General features: G+C 36.8%; 1 protein-coding gene across 1 annotated transcript in view; it reads left to right on the top strand.

The window, feature by feature from the left end:
• COL28A1 (collagen type XXVIII alpha 1 chain) overlaps positions 1-18,444 on the top strand; it is a 39,370-nt gene extending 20,926 nt beyond the window's left edge. Inside the window, exons 19-31 of the mRNA XM_072419093.1 lie at positions 2,240-2,308; positions 2,395-2,463; positions 2,730-2,798; positions 2,928-2,996; positions 3,081-3,161; positions 4,327-4,362; positions 5,075-5,111; positions 5,744-6,301; positions 6,717-7,258; positions 8,372-8,477; positions 8,977-9,117; positions 9,968-10,159; positions 18,341-18,444. Coding sequence (XP_072275194.1) covers positions 2,240-2,308; positions 2,395-2,463; positions 2,730-2,798; positions 2,928-2,996; positions 3,081-3,161; positions 4,327-4,362; positions 5,075-5,111; positions 5,744-6,301; positions 6,717-7,258; positions 8,372-8,477; positions 8,977-9,117; positions 9,968-10,159; positions 18,341-18,444 — 2,073 coding nt within the window. The remainder of the gene's footprint in view (positions 1-2,239; positions 2,309-2,394; positions 2,464-2,729; positions 2,799-2,927; positions 2,997-3,080; positions 3,162-4,326; positions 4,363-5,074; positions 5,112-5,743; positions 6,302-6,716; positions 7,259-8,371; positions 8,478-8,976; positions 9,118-9,967; positions 10,160-18,340) is intronic.
• Positions 18,445-19,470: the final 1,026 nt, after the last annotated feature.

Raw genomic sequence — 19,470 nt, 5'->3', positions numbered from 1 at the left:
TGCAAAGTAGTTTAGCTTTACGAATGTTTTTAAAAATTACTTTCCCAAGAATACGCAATCGTTGGGGAGAAAAAGTAAAAAGAAACAACATCAGGATTTTAGCTTGCACATGATTGAATGATTAAAGACAACAAGCTAAGTGAAAACTGCCATGTAGGGTGATAATGTACTTGCTTTTGTGGCAAATCTGTCATCTGACCTTACATCTGTCACTAGGGGCTTGACTCAAGCAAACCCAAAGATAGCACAAGATGCAGTGATTCTATTGAACAGACCAGCATATAAATCTTAATCACAAAATTGGCCCTGTTTTGTCTTAAACATTGGCTAATTTGATTTGGAAATACACCTTTATGAAATGTACCTTTAGTGTTTTTTGCTGGGCTACTGCCAAATGAAACCTCAATGATTCTGCTTGTCAGTGTTACCTTGGTGAGGTGAACCAGTACAAAAAGAATAGAAGCTATGTTTGGTAAGTTTGGCAGTGACACATTTCCCTAGAGAGGTATGACCTTCACTGCAAACTGAGGTGGATGAATTCTTTTTTTTGGATCCTAGAAGAAATTATTATTCTTATTTAGTATTTATATAGCGCTGACATATTACACTGCACTTTACAAGGTCCATAGTCATATCATTACCTGTCATATCATTACCTGGGGCTCACAATCTAATGTTCCTACCATGGTCATATGTCAATAACACAGTCTAAAGGACAATTTCTAGGGGAAAGCCTTATAACCTTACTGCATGTTTTGTGGGATGTGGAAGAAAACTGGAGTACCTGGAGAAAACGCACGCTAACATTGGGAGAACCTACAAACTCCTTGCAGATAGTGCCCTGTCCGGAATAGGAACCTGTGGCCTAATGCTGCAAAGGCCAGAGCTGAACCAACCGTGCTGGCCAGAATTAAATGTATAAAACAGGACCGTGCAATTTAAATGGTTTATACCAGCGGTTCTCAAATGGTCATCCTGTAGCTCAGATACCCTCTACAAATTATTAAGCTGAATCATTTATTATTTTATTTTAGGCTTCAAATATTCCTTTTTATACATCTGCTGGTGTCAAACATACAAAGAAATGAAATATAGCCTCACAGAATAAAGGAAATTCACTTTCTTCTTAACATTAATGAGAAACCTGTTGATGCATTTTTTTCCCGATTCTTTTGTAATGTGTTTTTAGAGGTCATATCTGTGCCGGTTATTTCATCTATTATCCCTCCTGCTGTCAAGTACTTTAGCTTCTAAAGAAAATTTAGGCCCTCCAGTGATATTTTTAAAATAAAACCTCTCTTTTTCCATGACATACTTTTTTGGAGCCAATGAATTTATCACTTTGCTTGTAATTCTCTGTGCAAAGTTTGTTCATTGCAATGCAAGTATATTATTCAGAGTATTATGCAGAGCACCCTAGTTAAAGCCCAAATGTAATGCTGAGCCTCCATGATGAAAAAAAAGTTATATATAATTTATTGAAGGGGATAGGGGGTGGTCAGGGACAGAAAGGCTGGGAAGGAAGGACTTAATCTGGCTCGCTCTAGAAGCTCACATTGTGCAGTGAAATCAAAGAAAACAATTGCAGTACAGGAGAGGAATCGGTACAACTGTGTAGGACAGGAGGCAAGGTTGGAGTTCAGCTTTAAATTATTCCAACTTTCAGTCAGTTCTATGACTGAAGGACATTTATTAAAACTGTTTTACTGGCTGCAGTCGCTGGTCTGCTTATTTATTTATTTTTTCTTAACGTTGGGGCAATTGTTTTAGTAAGCAGTTTGTATATTCATTTACCTGTTATTAAAATAAATATATCTAAATGAGTTCCAAAAGTGTTCCCAAGAACACTTTTAACTTCTGAGATTAAACGCTATCCCTAAATAAGTGCTTGCAGTTGTCATACATCAGATGAAAAGGCAGAATTTTCTATTTAGATGCGCAATCAATCAGAACTGTTATAGTCACAAAACAGTTCTAAAGACTAATGTTAACATATTTACATACAAATTGCATATTTTTATAACAACAATTCCATTAAATAAATGTCCACCACTTTCTCCATAATACAAGGTATATTAGAGATCACTGGCCAACAATAAAATGTGGAACTTTGCACTGGTTCATTGATAAGTGTGAATTGAAATTTTATCATTTTGAAAGCCTGCCCCTGGGGTGTCCCCGGTCATGTGTCTTAATTTTTGATTGCATGTTCACCATATTTAATTCTCTTTTTAATTAGGGAATGCCAGGTCTTCCAGGACTGCAAGGTGAACCAGGCCCAGAAGGTATTGGATTACCAGGACCAAAGGTATTTTTTGAATTGTGCTTATACGTACCGCCTTATTCTCAAGTTTTTATAAATGCATGAAATTAATGAGTCAATATTATCGCTAGGGTGATCCAGGTTTCAGAGGTCCTATTGGTCTACCTGGCCCTCCAGGTGAAGGATTACCAGGACCCAAAGTAAGTAAATTTATATAACAATTCAAATGCATAGAACAATATGGCATGACATGTCCAAAGTACATTTTGCAATATCTCATATTGAGATTAGAACCTTTATTGTATTATTTGATTAGAAATGTGAGATGTCATGTTACTTGCAACGAACAATTTCAGACTTAGTCCTATATTGTATATTTGGCTTTGTACAACCAAAACAAATATGTCAATGTTTTCTTCCAAAATAGTACACTATTATATTAACCTTTATCCCTGTTCTTTCCAAGGGGAATATAGGAAAATCTGGTCCACCTGGCCCACAGGGACCCCCAGGTGAAGGCATTCAAGGAGCAAAGGTTAGATAGATTTTACTAATTCTTTTTGTTTGAGCCACATTTATTTGTTTGGAACCTAAAATCACTTTTTTGTATATAAAAAGCAGTTTTTTTGTATATTAGGTAAGTTATCGAAAATATATTTTGTAGGGAGAACAAGGAAATCAAGGTTTACCAGGACCTCGTGGACCTCCTGGAGAAGGACTTCTCGGACCAAAGGTAAGGATATGAATTGAGCAGTTCTCATTCTAAATATTGTCCTAAATTTAGGCTTACAATAAAAATAAACCTATTATATTTTAGGGTGACCGTGGCTCTGCTGGTGAAAGAGGAAGAAAGGGAGATAAAGGTGACAGTGGAGACCCTGGAGCCCCAGGAGACACAGTAAGATATAATATTTCACAAAGACCATTGAAGAAGCAAAAAAGTGTGAAGCTGTAATATGTGAAAGTCATAAACCTTTTCTAATGCTTGAGAAGTGTTATAATGAAGCAGCATCATACTATATATGCATGGTACATGGTAAAGTTACATTTTTAGACAACCTAACCTCTCTACTTATATATCTATTAGGAACTTGCAATGAGAAATCCTCCTAACATAGAGCTGACTCTGTCTGTGTTCACAATAACACAGGCTTTTTGGAAGCTTTATGTTATATTATACTGATGAAAAAGCTATTACCAGTGTACAAATACGCAGAATGATTATGGAATACATTTAGGTTGAAAAAAAAATACACCTGTCCATTGGGACACCTTTATAATTTTTAGATATAAATATGTAATAAGATATGCTGGCTAAAGTGGGGCATGAGGTGGTGGATATTCTTTCACAAATCCAGGTTAGCACGGGAACACAATTATAAGTGGATCTTTAGACCAGCCGGTTTCGTAAAACAAGGCAATGTGTATTGGATGAAATATAAGAAATATTATACAAAAGAATTTAGCTCTCATATGAAAGTTTGGAGTTCAGATCTTGTTTTTTGTGCAAAATATCAAAAGTAGTACAAATAGAGTCAAGGAACTATGTCGTACTGTATCTGAAAATAGGTGCAATATAAGAATGTTAACATTTGTGTAGTCTAAGACTGAATATGCACATTCAATATTTGACTGTCACAAAAGAGTGACAAATGAATGAACGAGCTCTTTACACACAGCTCTGTTCTGTTCTATAGAGAGGGGAGGGAGAGAACCAGTAAGCAGCACCCCGCTGTACTTTTCTCCCTTGACTTGTATTGCAGTCGTTCACTGTCAGCTGGTAAATAGGTCCTTCAGGACAGATCCATAAGCGACGTTAAGCAGATTCTCGCCCGAGATGACTCATCTCGGACATCATCTGACATGTGTACATAGCCTAAATCCTTTATGTACCTGAGAGGCAGGTCAACAGATATACAAAAACCAGGATAGAGGTTGGTGATTCTACCTATGAGCATCAAGTTTCTTTATATTTATATAATAAATAAGATTTTTTAGGTTATCTCTAATATTGTTTACAACAGGAACTTAAATTAACCATTATCTAAAAATTTCCATTACAGGGCAGACCAGGTGTTAAAGGAGAAGCTGGATTAACAGTAAGTATGTTGTATGGTATACCATGTGAGATAGGGCTGACAAATGGGCAAGTCAAGGAATGTATAATGACTGAATAAAGGAAAACTGTACTAATTTATATCAATCAATAACAATCATTTCCAAAATGACTTACACTATACGAGGGGGTGCTGAGAAGTTCCTGGCTTTGCCCCCTTCTAGATGAAATAGAAAAATGAGTGTGGGGGCATATGATAGCCTAATATCTTAGTATTTAACTGTGCAAATATCAGGTCTTTGTGATTCTTCTTTTTTTTTTAGTGAGAAGCTGTGATGGCACAACCACAAGCAAACTCAGCGAAGGACATTCACACGGAGATTTTAAAACACTGGTGGAGAAGTGTCCTTCCTTTCCCTGGAGAAACAAACACTTCATGACGGCCCGTAACTCCAACAACGTGAAACTTGCTTGTGCCTCCGCCATCACAGCTTCTCACTAAAAGACCTGATATTTGCATAGTTACATACTAAGATATTAGGCTATCATATACCCCACACTTATTTTTCTATTTCATCTGTAAGGGGGCAAAGCCAGGAACTTCTCAGCACCCCCTCGTACTGTCTCCGGATTGTATGTTATGCAATTTGTACACTTTGTACTGCCTAATAACAAAATCTTTAGGAAATGTTGCAAAATTTCATCTAAGTATAGTGTGTTAAAGATCCTGTTTTTATTTTTTTTTTTTTAAACAGAGAGAAGATATAATTAAGATGATTAAAGAAATCTGCGGTAAGTGGAAATTGCTCTTATGTTCATTAGTTACACCACAGAGAAAAGAGGCATTAGTAATATCATGGATACATATTTGTAGGGAATATTCAATTTTTTGCATTTATGAGATTTAACAGTATAGAGAATAATACAACATCACTGGGTATTTAAACTTCAAGTCCAGATTTTTTCTTCTGTTTTTTGCTTCTTTTTTAATCTCAGCCCTCCTTTCATTTGGTTCTATCACATCTAGGGAAGTCCAGGCTGTCTGTCTTTGGTCATCCCATTTATTTACCCAAACTATTGGAGCTGCTCCTTCTCTCTTTGTTTGTGTAAAGATTATACAAAATGCTCTATTACAAATGTATGATTTGTTTTTACAAGGTCAGATCTTGGACCTAAATGATCAAAACTCTCCAAGACTAGAAAAGATAGAATGTCTTGGGAGAATCTGAATGATCCAGCAAACCTCCTGGATTCCAGAATTCCTGGACCACATTGATTCCAGGTTTGCTGGATCACTGGATCTCTTTTCCAGTGAAAGTTTCATCCCAAGCTGAACTTGTTATGTTTTAGGAAGTGATAACAGTTTGAATTGCGCCTTTAGCATGTAAGCGGCTAATTAAACATGCTTCGTTTTTTTTTCTTAGGTTGTGGTGTTAAATGTAAGGAAATCCCCATGGAGCTTGTCTTTGTGATAGACAGTTCTGAGAGTGTCGGGCCAGAAAACTTTGAAATCATCAAAGACTTTGTGACTGCTCTTGTGGATAGAGTGACTGTAGGCCGAAATGCCACCCGCATAGGACTTGTGCTCTACAGTTTAGAAGTGCGTCTAGAGTTTGGCCTAAATAGATTCACCACCCAGCAAGATGTGAAGCAAGCCATCAGAAAGATGATGTATATGGGAGAGGGCACCTATACAGGAACTGCCATCCGCAAGGCAACCCAAGAAGGATTTTATGGTGCAAGGTCAGGAGTGAGGAAAGTGGCCATTGTCCTCACAGATGGTCAGACGGACAAGAGAGAAGCTGTGAAGCTAGATATAGCTGTGCGAGAAGCTCAGGCTTCTAATATTGAAATGTATGCCATTGGAATTGTAAATGCCACAGATTCAACTCAACAAGAATTCATAAGGGAACTGAATCTTATAGCTTCTGACCCAGATTCTGAGCACATGTATCTCATTGATGACTTCAACACTCTTCCAGGTAAAAAAAAATGTTATACTGCCTTGACTGTACATCTCTTTTCTGTCTATATGTGTTGGCTAGGCTGTGTAAATCTTAGAATTGCAGAGACAGAAATGCATTTTTTTTGGTGGGTAAAACCTTCTAAATGTTTGCTATAAGTGTATCTTTCTGTTTGCCGGAGGTGCAGCATTTTAACCATCAATCAGATTAAAACCGGTTAAGTAAGATCAAGAACAGTGTGGATCTTAGAGGGGGGTTCACATTTGCTAAATATCACCTTTTTGTGAAAAGTCGAATTTATTTGAAATGTATGGTTTCACTGCTTTGCTTGAGCCATTTATGCATTGATAAACTGATTTTTTCAAAAATATAATCTGACAACTTTAGGAGAATTTATTTTTGTAAATCCTTTAATTTGAATATCTCCAAACAGCTTTAGAATCTAAACTAGTGAACCAGTTCTGTGAAGATGAAACTGGTGCTCTCATCTACAATCGAGTTGGAAGCAAAATCAGTCCAATGTTCCCCGTGAAAGGTTCTTCTATATCTACCTACCCTGGAGCTGAAGTGAACAAAGTGAACATAGAAGAGACTCTTAGATTAGAAGAAAAGCGTAAACTGGAAGAAAGAATCAGATTAGAAGAAGAGAGACTTCGACAAGAGGAGAGAATACGACAAGAAGAGAAAAATCGACAAGAAGAGAGAATTCGTCAAGAAGAGAGAAATCGACAAGAAGAGAGAATTCGTCAAGAAGAGAGAAATCGACAAGAAGAGAGAATTCGTCAAGAAGAGAGGAATCGACAAGAAGAGAGAATTCGTCAAGAGGAGAGAAATCGGCAAGAGGAAAGAATTCGTCAAGAAGAGAGAAATCGACAAGAAGTAAGAATTCGACAAGAACAAGAACGAATTCGTCAAAAAGAAGAAGAGGAAAGGCAAAGGGCAGCTGAAGAACGACTACGACAGACACAAGTTCCGGTATGGTAACTGTTGTATATTGAATGTAAACAGTGACACATTTTTTAAAAACTGTGCACATGTGAATATGTATTAAAGAAAAGGGGGGCTTTTATGTTGGACACAAGTTTAAAATACCACAGTATGTTCTGCATTATTTAGGTATTCACAATAGGCTTAAAACACTATTAACTGAAAATAAAGTTCAAGCTGGAATATGTGCTGCAGTTTAGGTATTTCACAAGACCAATGATCTCCAATGGTCTACAGTTAAGCTCCAGGCAGTGGTCTAAAGCTAAGATTTTGAGAGGGATACTGCACTCTCTGGCTGCCATAGACAACTGAGCTTTCCTTTCAGTTTAGTCTTTTTCTGCTCAGTGAGCTGGCGTCTTTGCTCAGGGTCTTATATGTACAAAGTGGGAAGAAGCTGCAGGTAAGCTATCAAGGCTCTGCATAACTCTTTGGCTAATCCTCCATCACAGAAATATTCTGTTTCACAATGACATGTTTATGGGGCACAACCCATCTCCAATTCCCCTGAAGAAGCTGAATTGTGAAACGCACTGGGACTGAGACTGCCTTATCGTTTCTGAACAGGTTTTAACTTAAATCTGTGCCAAGCAATCAGCCCTTGTTACAACTATGTTAATATATGATACAGAATAATTTCTGTATACATGAATGTATATCAATTTTTTTTATAAATAAATTGGCCTGTTCTGTTAACAATTTGCCACTAAACCCCCATACTTTTTGTGATTAATTCTGTACCTGAGCACCGAAATGTTATTATTTTTCGCTTACCTAGGTGAACGGCATAGGATTATTATCAGTCTAAATTATTAGAGAAGAGGAACCCATTTTTATAATTATGTTTTTATAGAAAGAATGTGATCTTATTTTATGCTTTTTACTAATCACTGAACTAGAATCTTGCTGTGTACAACATGTCTATCTCTAATATATGCTGGCTAAACTGAAGATTTCATCTATTTTTCCATTACATTTTAACATATGCTTAGAAAAGACATGACATCTAGCGAAGAGTTGGACCTCTGATCCTTCATGTGCTCACAAGTGCATCTGAATACAACATTTAATTGTATGTCATTCACCTATCTTTTGATGTTATAGAAAAAAGAAGTAGTTACGATACCGGATGTGAATGAGGGAGAAGAAGAAGAGGAAGACTATGATGATGAAGATATAGAAATAGAACCACTTCCATCCAATACTAGAGGTAAATATATCTATATTAGAATTTTCTAGAGCCTTCCCCTTCTATGTGCTTATTTAGTGCGAGCTCCCTTGCTAAAATTCTGCCTTAGGGCCATTTCAGGCTTTTGATTAACTGCAACATTCTACTGCAGGCTCAGCCACACTCCCAACCAATCCTTTTCAGCTTTTGGAAGTATATTATGTTCTTCCCTGTTTGGATAGGGGTTTTTGACTATAGCAAAAGGTGAGAGTAAACCTTAACAGATGACAATTGTTTAAGGGATGAGTTTCCCTGTTCCACTGAGGTTCCTGTTGTGATGTGATAAAGTAAATAAATAGATGTGATAAAGATGAAAAGTCTCCCCAATGGGCGCAGACAGGTAAAAGAGGGGCTTTATTCCTTCTCTATCCTAACTATTGATGCAGGTTAAAGAGCATTACAATGAAATAAAAAAAGCACCAGGTCAACTATTTATTTACCTAAATATATATTTTATTTTTGTTTTTCTTTTGCCCTGTAGTTGTTTTGTCACCTGGTGGAAGTTCAGCAGCTTCATCTAAAGAGCAAACATCATCTTCTTCATCAAGGATCTCATCTTCCAATAAAATATTATCTCCATCAAGTTCAGCTGAGAAGATTTTGCCAGTAGAGCCACAAATAGGTGAATATGGGCTCTATCTTTTCTCTGTTTTAACCAAAAAATAGGTAAAAAAGGCCCTAGACTTTGTGTGTGGTATGACCAGCTATTTTTTAAAATTATACTGGACCCCTGGCTGTGCCCTCAATACTCACTTTAGGCCACAACAATACTTGTATTCTGCCACAAAATGTCCTTTCTGTAAGAATAGGGACAGAATATGAATCAATGGCCTTCATGGTTCCATCCTCTACTGTCAGGATGATGTACAACCATCAGCTGACCAAAAAGAATTAAAAATTGCCTAAAAAGGATCTTAGCCATGGGTATTATAACACCTGGAACCCAATGATGGGGGTACTGGACTTACACGACTTCTGCAGTAATAAACCTGTGTCAAAGTGGCCAGATTTGTTTTATTGGCATGTTATGATGTCATATTGGGATGTAATTGATCTGGCGATTCTAATGATTTTAACAGTCCAGTGAGGGGGTATGGGGACATAGTGGGCAATCCATTGGGGGTTGGTAATCATAAAAGGTCTATATTAAAGTTGTGGCTATGTCGCTACAGCTTCAACATTTAAAACTTGGCACAAACATATGAATAAAGCAGCTGTATATCACAAAGGCATGCTTGTTATAAATAGGACTCGTATTTCAATGATGATAAAACAATGTGCTAGGATGAATAAATTAGGTTTTGCTGGAATGAATAACAGTCAAGGGGTCAAATGCTTACTTTTCTTGAAGAAAATGTTGTTCCAAGTTACCCTTAGTGACTCCCTCTAACTTTTCCATAGCTTTTTATTGCAGCAATAACTGCTGTAGATTATTACTCCATTATTCATTCTCTTTGTTCCTCTTTTTTTAGAGTACATCCAGGATGCACGTTGCAAGCTGCCATTGGATCAGGGTCCTTGCAGGACATATATAATCAAATGGTATTATGACAAACAAGCCAATTCCTGTGCCCAGTTTTGGTTTGGCGGTTGCAGTGGTAACGGTAACCGCTTCGATACAGAAGAAGAATGTAGAAAGTCCTGCGTTTACTCCCTAGATGGAGGTAAGTAGGATTATGCTTCCATACAATACGATTTTGTTACATATATAAGTAAAATAAAACATATTTTATTCATTATTTTTTCTTTATATCTTCTGTACGTCCTTATGTATTGTCCCCTCACAACGTTCCTATACATTTTCCCATTTTTCCAAATCTGCTAAAAAAAACTTAAAAAACATGGCATGGTTTTTATGGCTAATGCAAAGCATTTCCTATATAATTTTGTGTTGTATGTAATACGCTTTACCTATTTTTTTTTTTTTTTTTATACAGAGAAATAATATGGCTCTATATTCCTCCTATCAATGGTGCTACTCCTAAAACTGAAGGATTTGTTTGTATGGACTAATTTTAAACAATCCATGATATGTGCCTGATCTTCAATTCTACTGTCCTTGATGGTTGTGAAATGTCATTTCTGGAGAGGAAAGCTTCAGAGAACAATCACCTTTATTTTAAGGTTTTGGTTACTACCATATCTCAAGGTTATAAGTCGTTTGAGTTCAGCAGGAATTTCCTACTACATGTTTTGCAAGTTTAAGGATTTTTTTGACAACATACGCTTTTTTTCTGATACCTACAGAAATGGACTGCTTTCCTTAAAAAAGGTTCAGAAAGTACATAATATTAAAAATAAGAATATTGCATGAATAATTCTTGTTATATGGATAGAGAACTGGAAATGTTGCCTATATACTAGTATATTTAAAATGTATCTAAACTCTATACACTTCTCTTATTCACACCCTTTTCTTTTTGTTAAATATGCCATTAGACGTTGTATCTGTTTAAGTGCAGAACAATATCTGTGGATATTTTCGGAAATTCAGCCCTGTCTTGTGCCCTGTGCACTCTGCCTGTGTTATCTCAGGCTATTTGGCCTATCTAGTAATCTGTGGATAAGAAGACAGTGGGAAGGGCTGGGTAATTCAGCACAATAGTAAGTAGTAGCCTGTCACCATTCAGTCCTCATCCCACAATAGTAAATTAACAGCTCAATGAATTTCTGGCAGATCAACAGGTATTTTTCTATGCTTGCAGGCACAAAACATGCAAACATGGATGTGTTCCAGAGATATACTGTACATATTACTGATTTTTGAATAATAATTTGCCTTGACATAGAGTTTATATCTGTTAGAAAACTATATTATTAGGTTTTATATTATTTAATCAGCCACTTTAGGCACAGAGAGGCTGAAATATGGTGACTTCAGTATGCAATGTTCAGTTAGCTGTCTGTATGAAATTGTCCTTACAAGGATCAGAAGTTTTTGTTTTGGCTTATTAATTTTAAATAAACTTCCGCTAGTTGTGTTTTATGGATGCTAAGAGATATGATATGTGTTATGGATCCTGACGTGTAATCCAAAAGTATTAATTCTAGCTTTAGTTAGAAAGGTGGCTGATCTAGTTTTGGGATTTTAATGACAGCAAACAGCCTGTAGTAGCATTATTGTCTGTGCTGTAATGAATCCTCTCTCTCTCTCTCTCTCTCTCTCTGAAGTGCATTCTTCAATATTACTTGAATTAATTTTCTGATACAGTGTTTCTCAACCTGGGTTCTGTGGAACCTTAGGTTTTCTCTAGAAGTTGCATAGGTTTCCTTGAGGCATGGGAAGCATGTAGATCTCAGGTCAGTTTATGTGACACTAATGAACTTTTTGGATATCTATAAGAGTGATATTCTCCACACTGGAAACCATGTATGTACTGTGATCTGTGGATTTAGTGATTATAGCAGGGGGTCACTAATACCTGAATGTTATATTAAGGGTTGAAAAGGCTGCTCCAAGACACTAGCATTATGTTACACATTCCAAGTACATTTACCCTATGTTTTGTCTCTTTAGAAACACTGCTAACATTTGTTAATTGGGAAAATGGATTATTTTTATTTGTTTGCCAATATATACACTTTAACTGGCATTTACATCACAACATAACAAGAGAATGGATAGGGTTTATTTTCAATACCAAACTTTATAAATCGACAAAATATTATATTGGGCTGTACAGTAAATATAGGTTTTAGATGACAAATACCAATAATGACACAGGAGGAAGAGAGGATTCTGCACTAAAGAACTGTAAAAGTAGGGGAAGAGGAGCACACACTAGAACAGTGTCTTTCAGCCAGGGTGTAGTGGGACCCTGGGTCCCCTCCAGAGATTGCTAGGGGTCCTTTGAGCAATGAGCAATTTGTGCTTTTCAGGTGGTTTAACTGACCCAAAATGAACTTTTTGGCTACCTATATGGATGATATTCTTTCCATTGACCTGCAATGTAAGAAGCAATCTCCCCACAGACCCCCACAAACTAATATACTGTGAGCTATAGATAAATTATTATTATTACACAGTATTTATATAACACCATCATATTACGCAGCGCTGTACAAAGTCCATAGTCATGACACTAACTGTCCCTCAAAGGAGCCCCCGAATCTAATGTCCCTACTATAGTCATATGTCATTAATATAGTCTAAGGTCAATTTAGGGGGAAGCCAATTAACCTAAATGCATGTTTTTGGGATGTGGGAGGAAACTGGAGTACCTGGAAGAAACCCACGCAGACACCGGGAGAACCTGCAAACTCCATGCAGTAGTGTCCTGGCTGGGATTTGAACCTGGGACCTAGCGCTTCAAAGGCCGGAGTGCTAAGTAATTATAGCAGGGGTTCCCTGAAAACTTGAACATCTAAACAAATGGGGGACATTGAATATAAAACTAACACATACCATAAGTATTCTAAAAAAAGAAAAGGCTGCAGTAGAGTTTCAAAAAGTTCTTTTATTATAAAAACATTTGCATCAGATCTTAAAACTCAAGGAAGCTGTACATGTATATTTAATATAGCATCATTGTAGCCTTAAAATCAGTCACAATGTTTCATTATAGTGATCCTACAAAACGATACCAATGTTTATTTGTAATTGTTTTTTATTTACTTATAAGTTTTCTTTAATAAATAACCTTTTTATTATTTAAACAAATTTTTTAGACGTAGTGATTGTTAGCAGGAGCAAGCGCCATGATGCCTAATATTGTTATGGTCATTTTTTTTGGTTTAATGTTTATATAGTTTATTTGTCTCAGAGACATAGGGCCTGATTCCCAGGTTTGCTGGATGATCCATGTTCAGTGATTATAAATTATCTTCTCCATTCTTGGAGAGCTTTAATAAATCAGGCCCATAGTTGGTACATTGATTTAGTGTTCTAAAAACAATAAATATGGTTTATAAATAGCAATAGTTTGATGTTCTGACAGATGTCTAATTTACAGTTATCCTACTCTGTATGATAACAGTGCCATTAGTAGTTCATCAAGTGCTCCCATTGGATGTGGGCATAGCAGGTAGGCAGGGCAGATACGTAGTATGTCAGACCCCAGTGATAACTTGTTTGAATAATCAATCAGGATACAGGCACAATGTGCCACCTGTCCCACCTAGGATACATATTAGCTATTGAAGAGGCTCTGACAGAAGCTTGCTGGAGTAAATATTTTATTATCCTACATTCAAATCAATACATTGAGTGAATTCAAGTATAATTTTGTGTTCTTCTTGCTTTAATTTTATTTCACAATATAAATAAAAAGTAAATGCCACTGTTTTGTAGATTTGCAGATGAAAAATATTTTGAAATAATCCAATTTCAGTGACATATGCAATGTTAATTTGTATTTTTTTAATATATCAATAAATGTTCCATGGTGGAAATACAAAATTGCTTGGGTGTGTTTTTTCTCATCATCTCATATCATCTCATATCAATTTACATATTCTAATACAGGTTGACAATCAAAAATCCGGCAACCTCATGACCTGAGGTTTGCCGGATTTTCAAAAATTCTGGATTTTTTTTATACTTACCTCCACACACAGGCAGCCTTCCTCTCGCAGCACCGCGGACTTTTGGCACAGTTCCAGGGAGCAGGCAGCAGGGACGTCTCAGCTTGTATTTAGTGAAGCAAGCAGGACCTAACAGCTGTTTCTGCAGAACAGCGCCATGAAAACATCAGTGGCCAAACAGTGTACTACAGTCCCTGTATTGAAAAAGCGATCCGAAAATTCATGCTGGAAAACTGAAAGAATTGGAATATTGATGGCCGAATTTTTGATTGTCAACCTCTAGTAAATCAATAGCAGCCATAAAAACCACTCCAATGTAACCAGTCAGTGGCATAGTAAATTGGCTATCAAGCCATATCACCTTGAACAGGTGTTTTGCTGTACCTTTCACCACTGTGATCTCATCTATATGGTGAATACATTGCAGATTGATAAACAACTAAGGAGGAATGACCACTTCACTGTGCATATATATGGGAGGAGAGCACAATGGGTGCCTCTCGTTCATCCTCTCTGCATGCAAGTGTGAATATGTGAGGGTGACTATGTTGGAGCTTCAGGGTGAATCTGTGAAGAAACCACTGCAGAATTATTTTTGGGAATATCCTTTGATTATTGTTTTAAAGAAACATTTGCACTTAGGCTAATATTAAACAGTAGGCAAGCATTTAAGGAATAGAACTACTTTTGGTTTGATTGACCATAGGTATATTAACACTTTATTATTATTATTTGAAAGAAATAGGAAGAACACTTTCTCCAAAGGTAATGTAATACCCTTCTAGTTATCAGATGTATCTTTTAGGTAATTTGCCCTTTATTCTTGTTGCATCTCACTAGGAATTAAGAGTTTTCCATCACATACTATCCCAATGACAATGGTTATAAAGTTAATTGGGGTGAATTTCCAATTGGGGTCACAAACAGCAAAATCAGGAGCAAGAAACCTATAAAACAAAGTTCTGGTTTGGATACATTTAAGCTATTATTTTATAAATAAAACAAGAAAATAGGTTGAAATAGTGTATCAGTTTGGTATACAGTGAAGTATAAAGTGTTATGAGATTTCCTCTGGGTGTTTTCTTCCTTTAGTTCAGCAGGTGGAGCTGTTGTCCTTCTTTTCCATGATGTGGGAGCAGCAAACCTCCTACAAGCCATGTTATGGAAGAGAGCCTCTAACAATCCCCAGAAATATGGATGAAATTGTTTTTGTACAAGTGTAAAAAATGAGCCAGCTGATGTTTATATAGCTACGCTGTGCAGCCTGTTGCTAGCAGCCAATTTATTCTGACAAAAGCTTAACCGAGACTGCCGGTAGCTGCCTTTCACTCCAATATCTTCATTTCTGATAAGCTTCTGAAAAGTGCATCTATGTTACTTTTTTTTTTTAAAATAACTTTTTGCATAACGCAGCTTAAAATATACATTGGGGGATAGGTAACTAACAGGATTCAATTGATGGGACCATGCTAAGAAAAATATGAAAGTTGCCACTGGTAACCTTCCTGTGAAAATGCTGGCTGCATTGCCTTTAATACTTATTTTACTCATTGTATACTTGGCGTTAATACTTTAATAACCATGCAACAAATAGAATCAGAATATGTGATCTGCAGTCCTGTTTAAAATATGTAAAAGAAATATGGAAGCCATTCGATTAGTATGATGTCCAAGCAAGTAGAAGGTCAGCAAATAAAGCTATATGTTTTCTATGTATGTTTGTTTAGATCAAAATATAAAAAGCATAAAATAAAACTGGAAATTTATAGACGGGTACACTCAAGCCCCTTTTAAACTTGTGGTGTAAAACCTCATGGGTGGCTGCTCCGTGGCACATACTGCTACTATGCACCCAGAATTGGCAAACCACACTACAGGTCCCATTGTTTGCACATGGTTGAAGCTTCAGTACAGTTCTTCCTCCAGAGGAGAAAAATCAAACACACATCAAAATAGAATGGGGCAGAATACTGTGGTCAACCGCAAACAGTATTTATATAGCACCAACATATTACGCAGCACTGTACAATAAATAGGGGTAGCAAATGACGGACAGATACAGACAGTGACACAGGAGGAGGAGAGGAACCAGCCAAGAAGAGCTTACAATCTAAGTGGCAGGGGAAGGAGCACTCACCATTCCAGAGAGTGGGGGCAGCACTAGAAAAGTCTTGGAGCCATGCGTGTGAGGTGGTAAGGAGAAGCAAGTAGTTGTTTGTCACATTTATCTGGATATCTCACAGCTTATCCAAATTTTAAGCGAATGACAGTGGCCAGCGTACTCATCCACATGGGTGGCCTAAGCTCAAACACTATAAAATACATAAAAGCAGATGTTAACTGTAAAAATTAGTGGAACCACCCTTTTCTAACCCTTTTTCAATCCTTGAGTTGCGTAGGTTGCAGCATACTTTAAACTGTAAACAGACAGAGCCTAGAATGTGATTTAATGTTCTCTTGTACCTTTTAAATAAATGTTTTTTTGTGTATTTATTTATTTTAATTTTACTTCCATTTCTGGCATTATTGCCAGTTCTATGATATTGTGTTGAATGTTAGCAGTGACAACTTTATTTTGTGCTTTAGGTACCTCGGTTTATATAAGGATTACTCTACATTCAAATATATATGCCAAGTCCTCAATAATTACAAGTCTGGTTAAAAGAGACTTATCAGCTCTTGACAAAGAAAGTGATAGAATATCTTCAACAGCAACAAAGACAGTAAAATAGTAAAACAATACTTTAAGATCTTTTTAAAGTTGGACATATATTCTCTAGAGTCTCCATGTTTTTTGGGTTGTTATGCATTTAAAACACAGTCATGAAAGCCCTATTTAGTGAAATATGGTACTGAGTGGACGTTAAAACAAAAAAAATAAATACTTTGTGCCCATGTGTAGACTGAACTTGAAAATACCTAATCTAAAATGTCTCTGTCCTCATGAGATTGGCATGCTGATTTGCCTACTGGAATATTATTGTGGTAGGACACAATTCACAAGAAAATATCAGAATAAAAAATGTTCACTGAACGAATGCCAAACTTTTGTGTCACCTTTGTACAGATTTACTAGCTGAATGCGAGGCTAGTATAGTAAAGTGTAAAAGGTGCAGGGTCCAGGTATATTAAGAGGCTAAAGCAGACTGACAACTGTAAAAACGGTGAATCTATAAAAAGTAAAGCAAAACTAGCTTTTTATTTTGTTGAATAGTATATGTTGCAGAGAGAAAATAAATACACATCAAGACAAATAACAAAATCAAATACATTTTTAGTTTTTGATTTTGTATTTACCTATACTGGGACAATTATACTGAGTTTTTGTGCATTTTGAGGCACTACATCTTATAAACATTGTTTGGGATTTAAATTAAACATGGAATTATATTACATTCATTTTTCATAAAGGGTAATATTGGCATCATTGAGTGAAATATATAGACCTGTCTTTGTGGAGAAAGGATTTAGGCTGTGACCTAGTAGTGTTGGTGTTCGAATTCGGGTTGTCCTTATATTCGACCCTAATATGGCTGTTCGAATTCGGATAGACTTGACCCGAAAAACACTGGATTCGACTTTGCGAATTTGTGTGTTAAAAGCAAAAAGAGGCTTTAATGTTAATTTCTATTGGGAGTTCATCTGAGTTCAGTTCCCACAGTCACCCGGGTGATAAGCACAGCCCAGGGAGCTGATTGGAGGCATGCGAGTGCTACCAATCAGCTGTGACTGCAGGCGAACTCTCAATGAAGTTTCTCCATTGAGAGTTCATCTGAGTTCGGCAAGAACACTAGCTCATTTCGCTCACTCATCCCTACATACTACAGTTCAGCTAAAGCTGCAAGAGCAATCAGGGGAGCGGAGCAGTTAGCTCTGCTTCCCGGATTGCTCTTGCAGTTCTACACAGTCACGAAAATAACCCAAATTTTCCCCCTTATAGACTTTATTAGTGTTCAAATTTGACGTTCGATCACCCGAAAAATATCGGGCTATAGCTGCTGAATCGAACACTGAGCTTTTTGACCAACACTAGGATCTAGCGTGGAAAGGGTAAAATCGGTCAGTATATTTTTTTTTGCCATCAGTAAAGCTTCTGCAGTACCAAGCAAGCCATCCAATGCTCACAATTGAGAGGTGACAGGTAAGTTTTTTACTTGTCAGGGAAAAGGGTCTGAGGGGGCTTTAGAGAGTGATATATATAACTACAGTAAATAATGGAGATACACCTATAAATCCTCTTGAACGGACAGACCTTTTAGAACTGTTATTTAGTCATTGGAAATTATCTAATTGCTACATTATTTATACATTTATGGCCTTAGATATTCTACCATGTGTGTTCCTTCTTCTAAGGAGAGACTGCCCTGAAGAGTCTTCCATGTTGAAAGAGAATCTTCCTCCGGAGGCATGCCATGTAGAGGCATAATGCCCTAGAGATACTGGAATTTAGATGAAGTCTGCTTCAAGTAGTCTGCTAGGTTGTTGGGTAAGACTTCTGTTCAAGAAATCCTGCTATCTAAAGAGAGACTTCCAAGGAGAGCTTATCTTTTGGAAAAAGACTGATCAATAAATATGAAATGGAAATAGGGACTGCCCTTAAAAGACTGAAATGTGGAATATCTGGCCTAAAGAGACAGTCATATTGATAGGCTGCTCTGCATAGAATGTCAAACGCAGAGAGTCTGCCCTGGATAACTAAATGTAGATTTAATGTCTCGAAGATAGACTAGGGTTTCTTTAATGCCCTGGGGCCTAGAAAAGTTTTTTTTCTTTTCTTGAAAGGCACTGCCCTGAAGAACCTTCTATGTGGAAATGAATTGCAATGGAAAGTCTTACTAGTTTTATATAGTTATGAGTTAAGAAACAGTTTTAGAAACACTAGAGAAATCATGATTTTTGGGAGTATTGATCTGTGTTTAGTGGTTTTAGTGGCAGACATTGGGTATGCTACACAAGTATGCTACCGTACTACATAAAGGTCCTGGATACTGCTCAGCCAAAAGGGGCCCCAAGTCACTTCTGCACAGGGGCCTATTGTTGGCCAACATTGGTTTTACCAAACAACCATCCACGTCACTACTGTTTCCGAGAGGTGATGGGGAGAGGGAAGAGGGAAGTTATTTGGTTACATTGGAAACAGCAAGGGTTTAAAAGATTAACCCTAGCAAAAGGTATCAGAGGACAATTTCTCACCAACCATTTGGTCTTCTGCAGCACAAGCAGTGGAGTGGACAAGTATTTACTCACCCATGTAGGATGATCCTGCAACTTTATTTATTTAAGGTTTGCATTCAGAATACCTAGAAAACTGTTTTTTACAGTTCATCAAGCACCAAAGTAATTAAAAATATTCAAATGAACAGTCACAATATTATATAAAAAATCTGTGGAGAATAGATACTTCATAGAGCCACCACAAGTATTGCACATGGGCAATTCTCAGTATGGGACT

The sequence above is a fragment of the Pyxicephalus adspersus genome, chromosome 7, assembly GCF_032062135.1.
Source record: "Pyxicephalus adspersus chromosome 7, UCB_Pads_2.0, whole genome shotgun sequence".
NCBI classification, from domain to species: Eukaryota; Metazoa; Chordata; class Amphibia; order Anura; family Pyxicephalidae; genus Pyxicephalus; species Pyxicephalus adspersus.
This window is presented reverse-complemented; position numbering and strand designations above follow the sequence as displayed.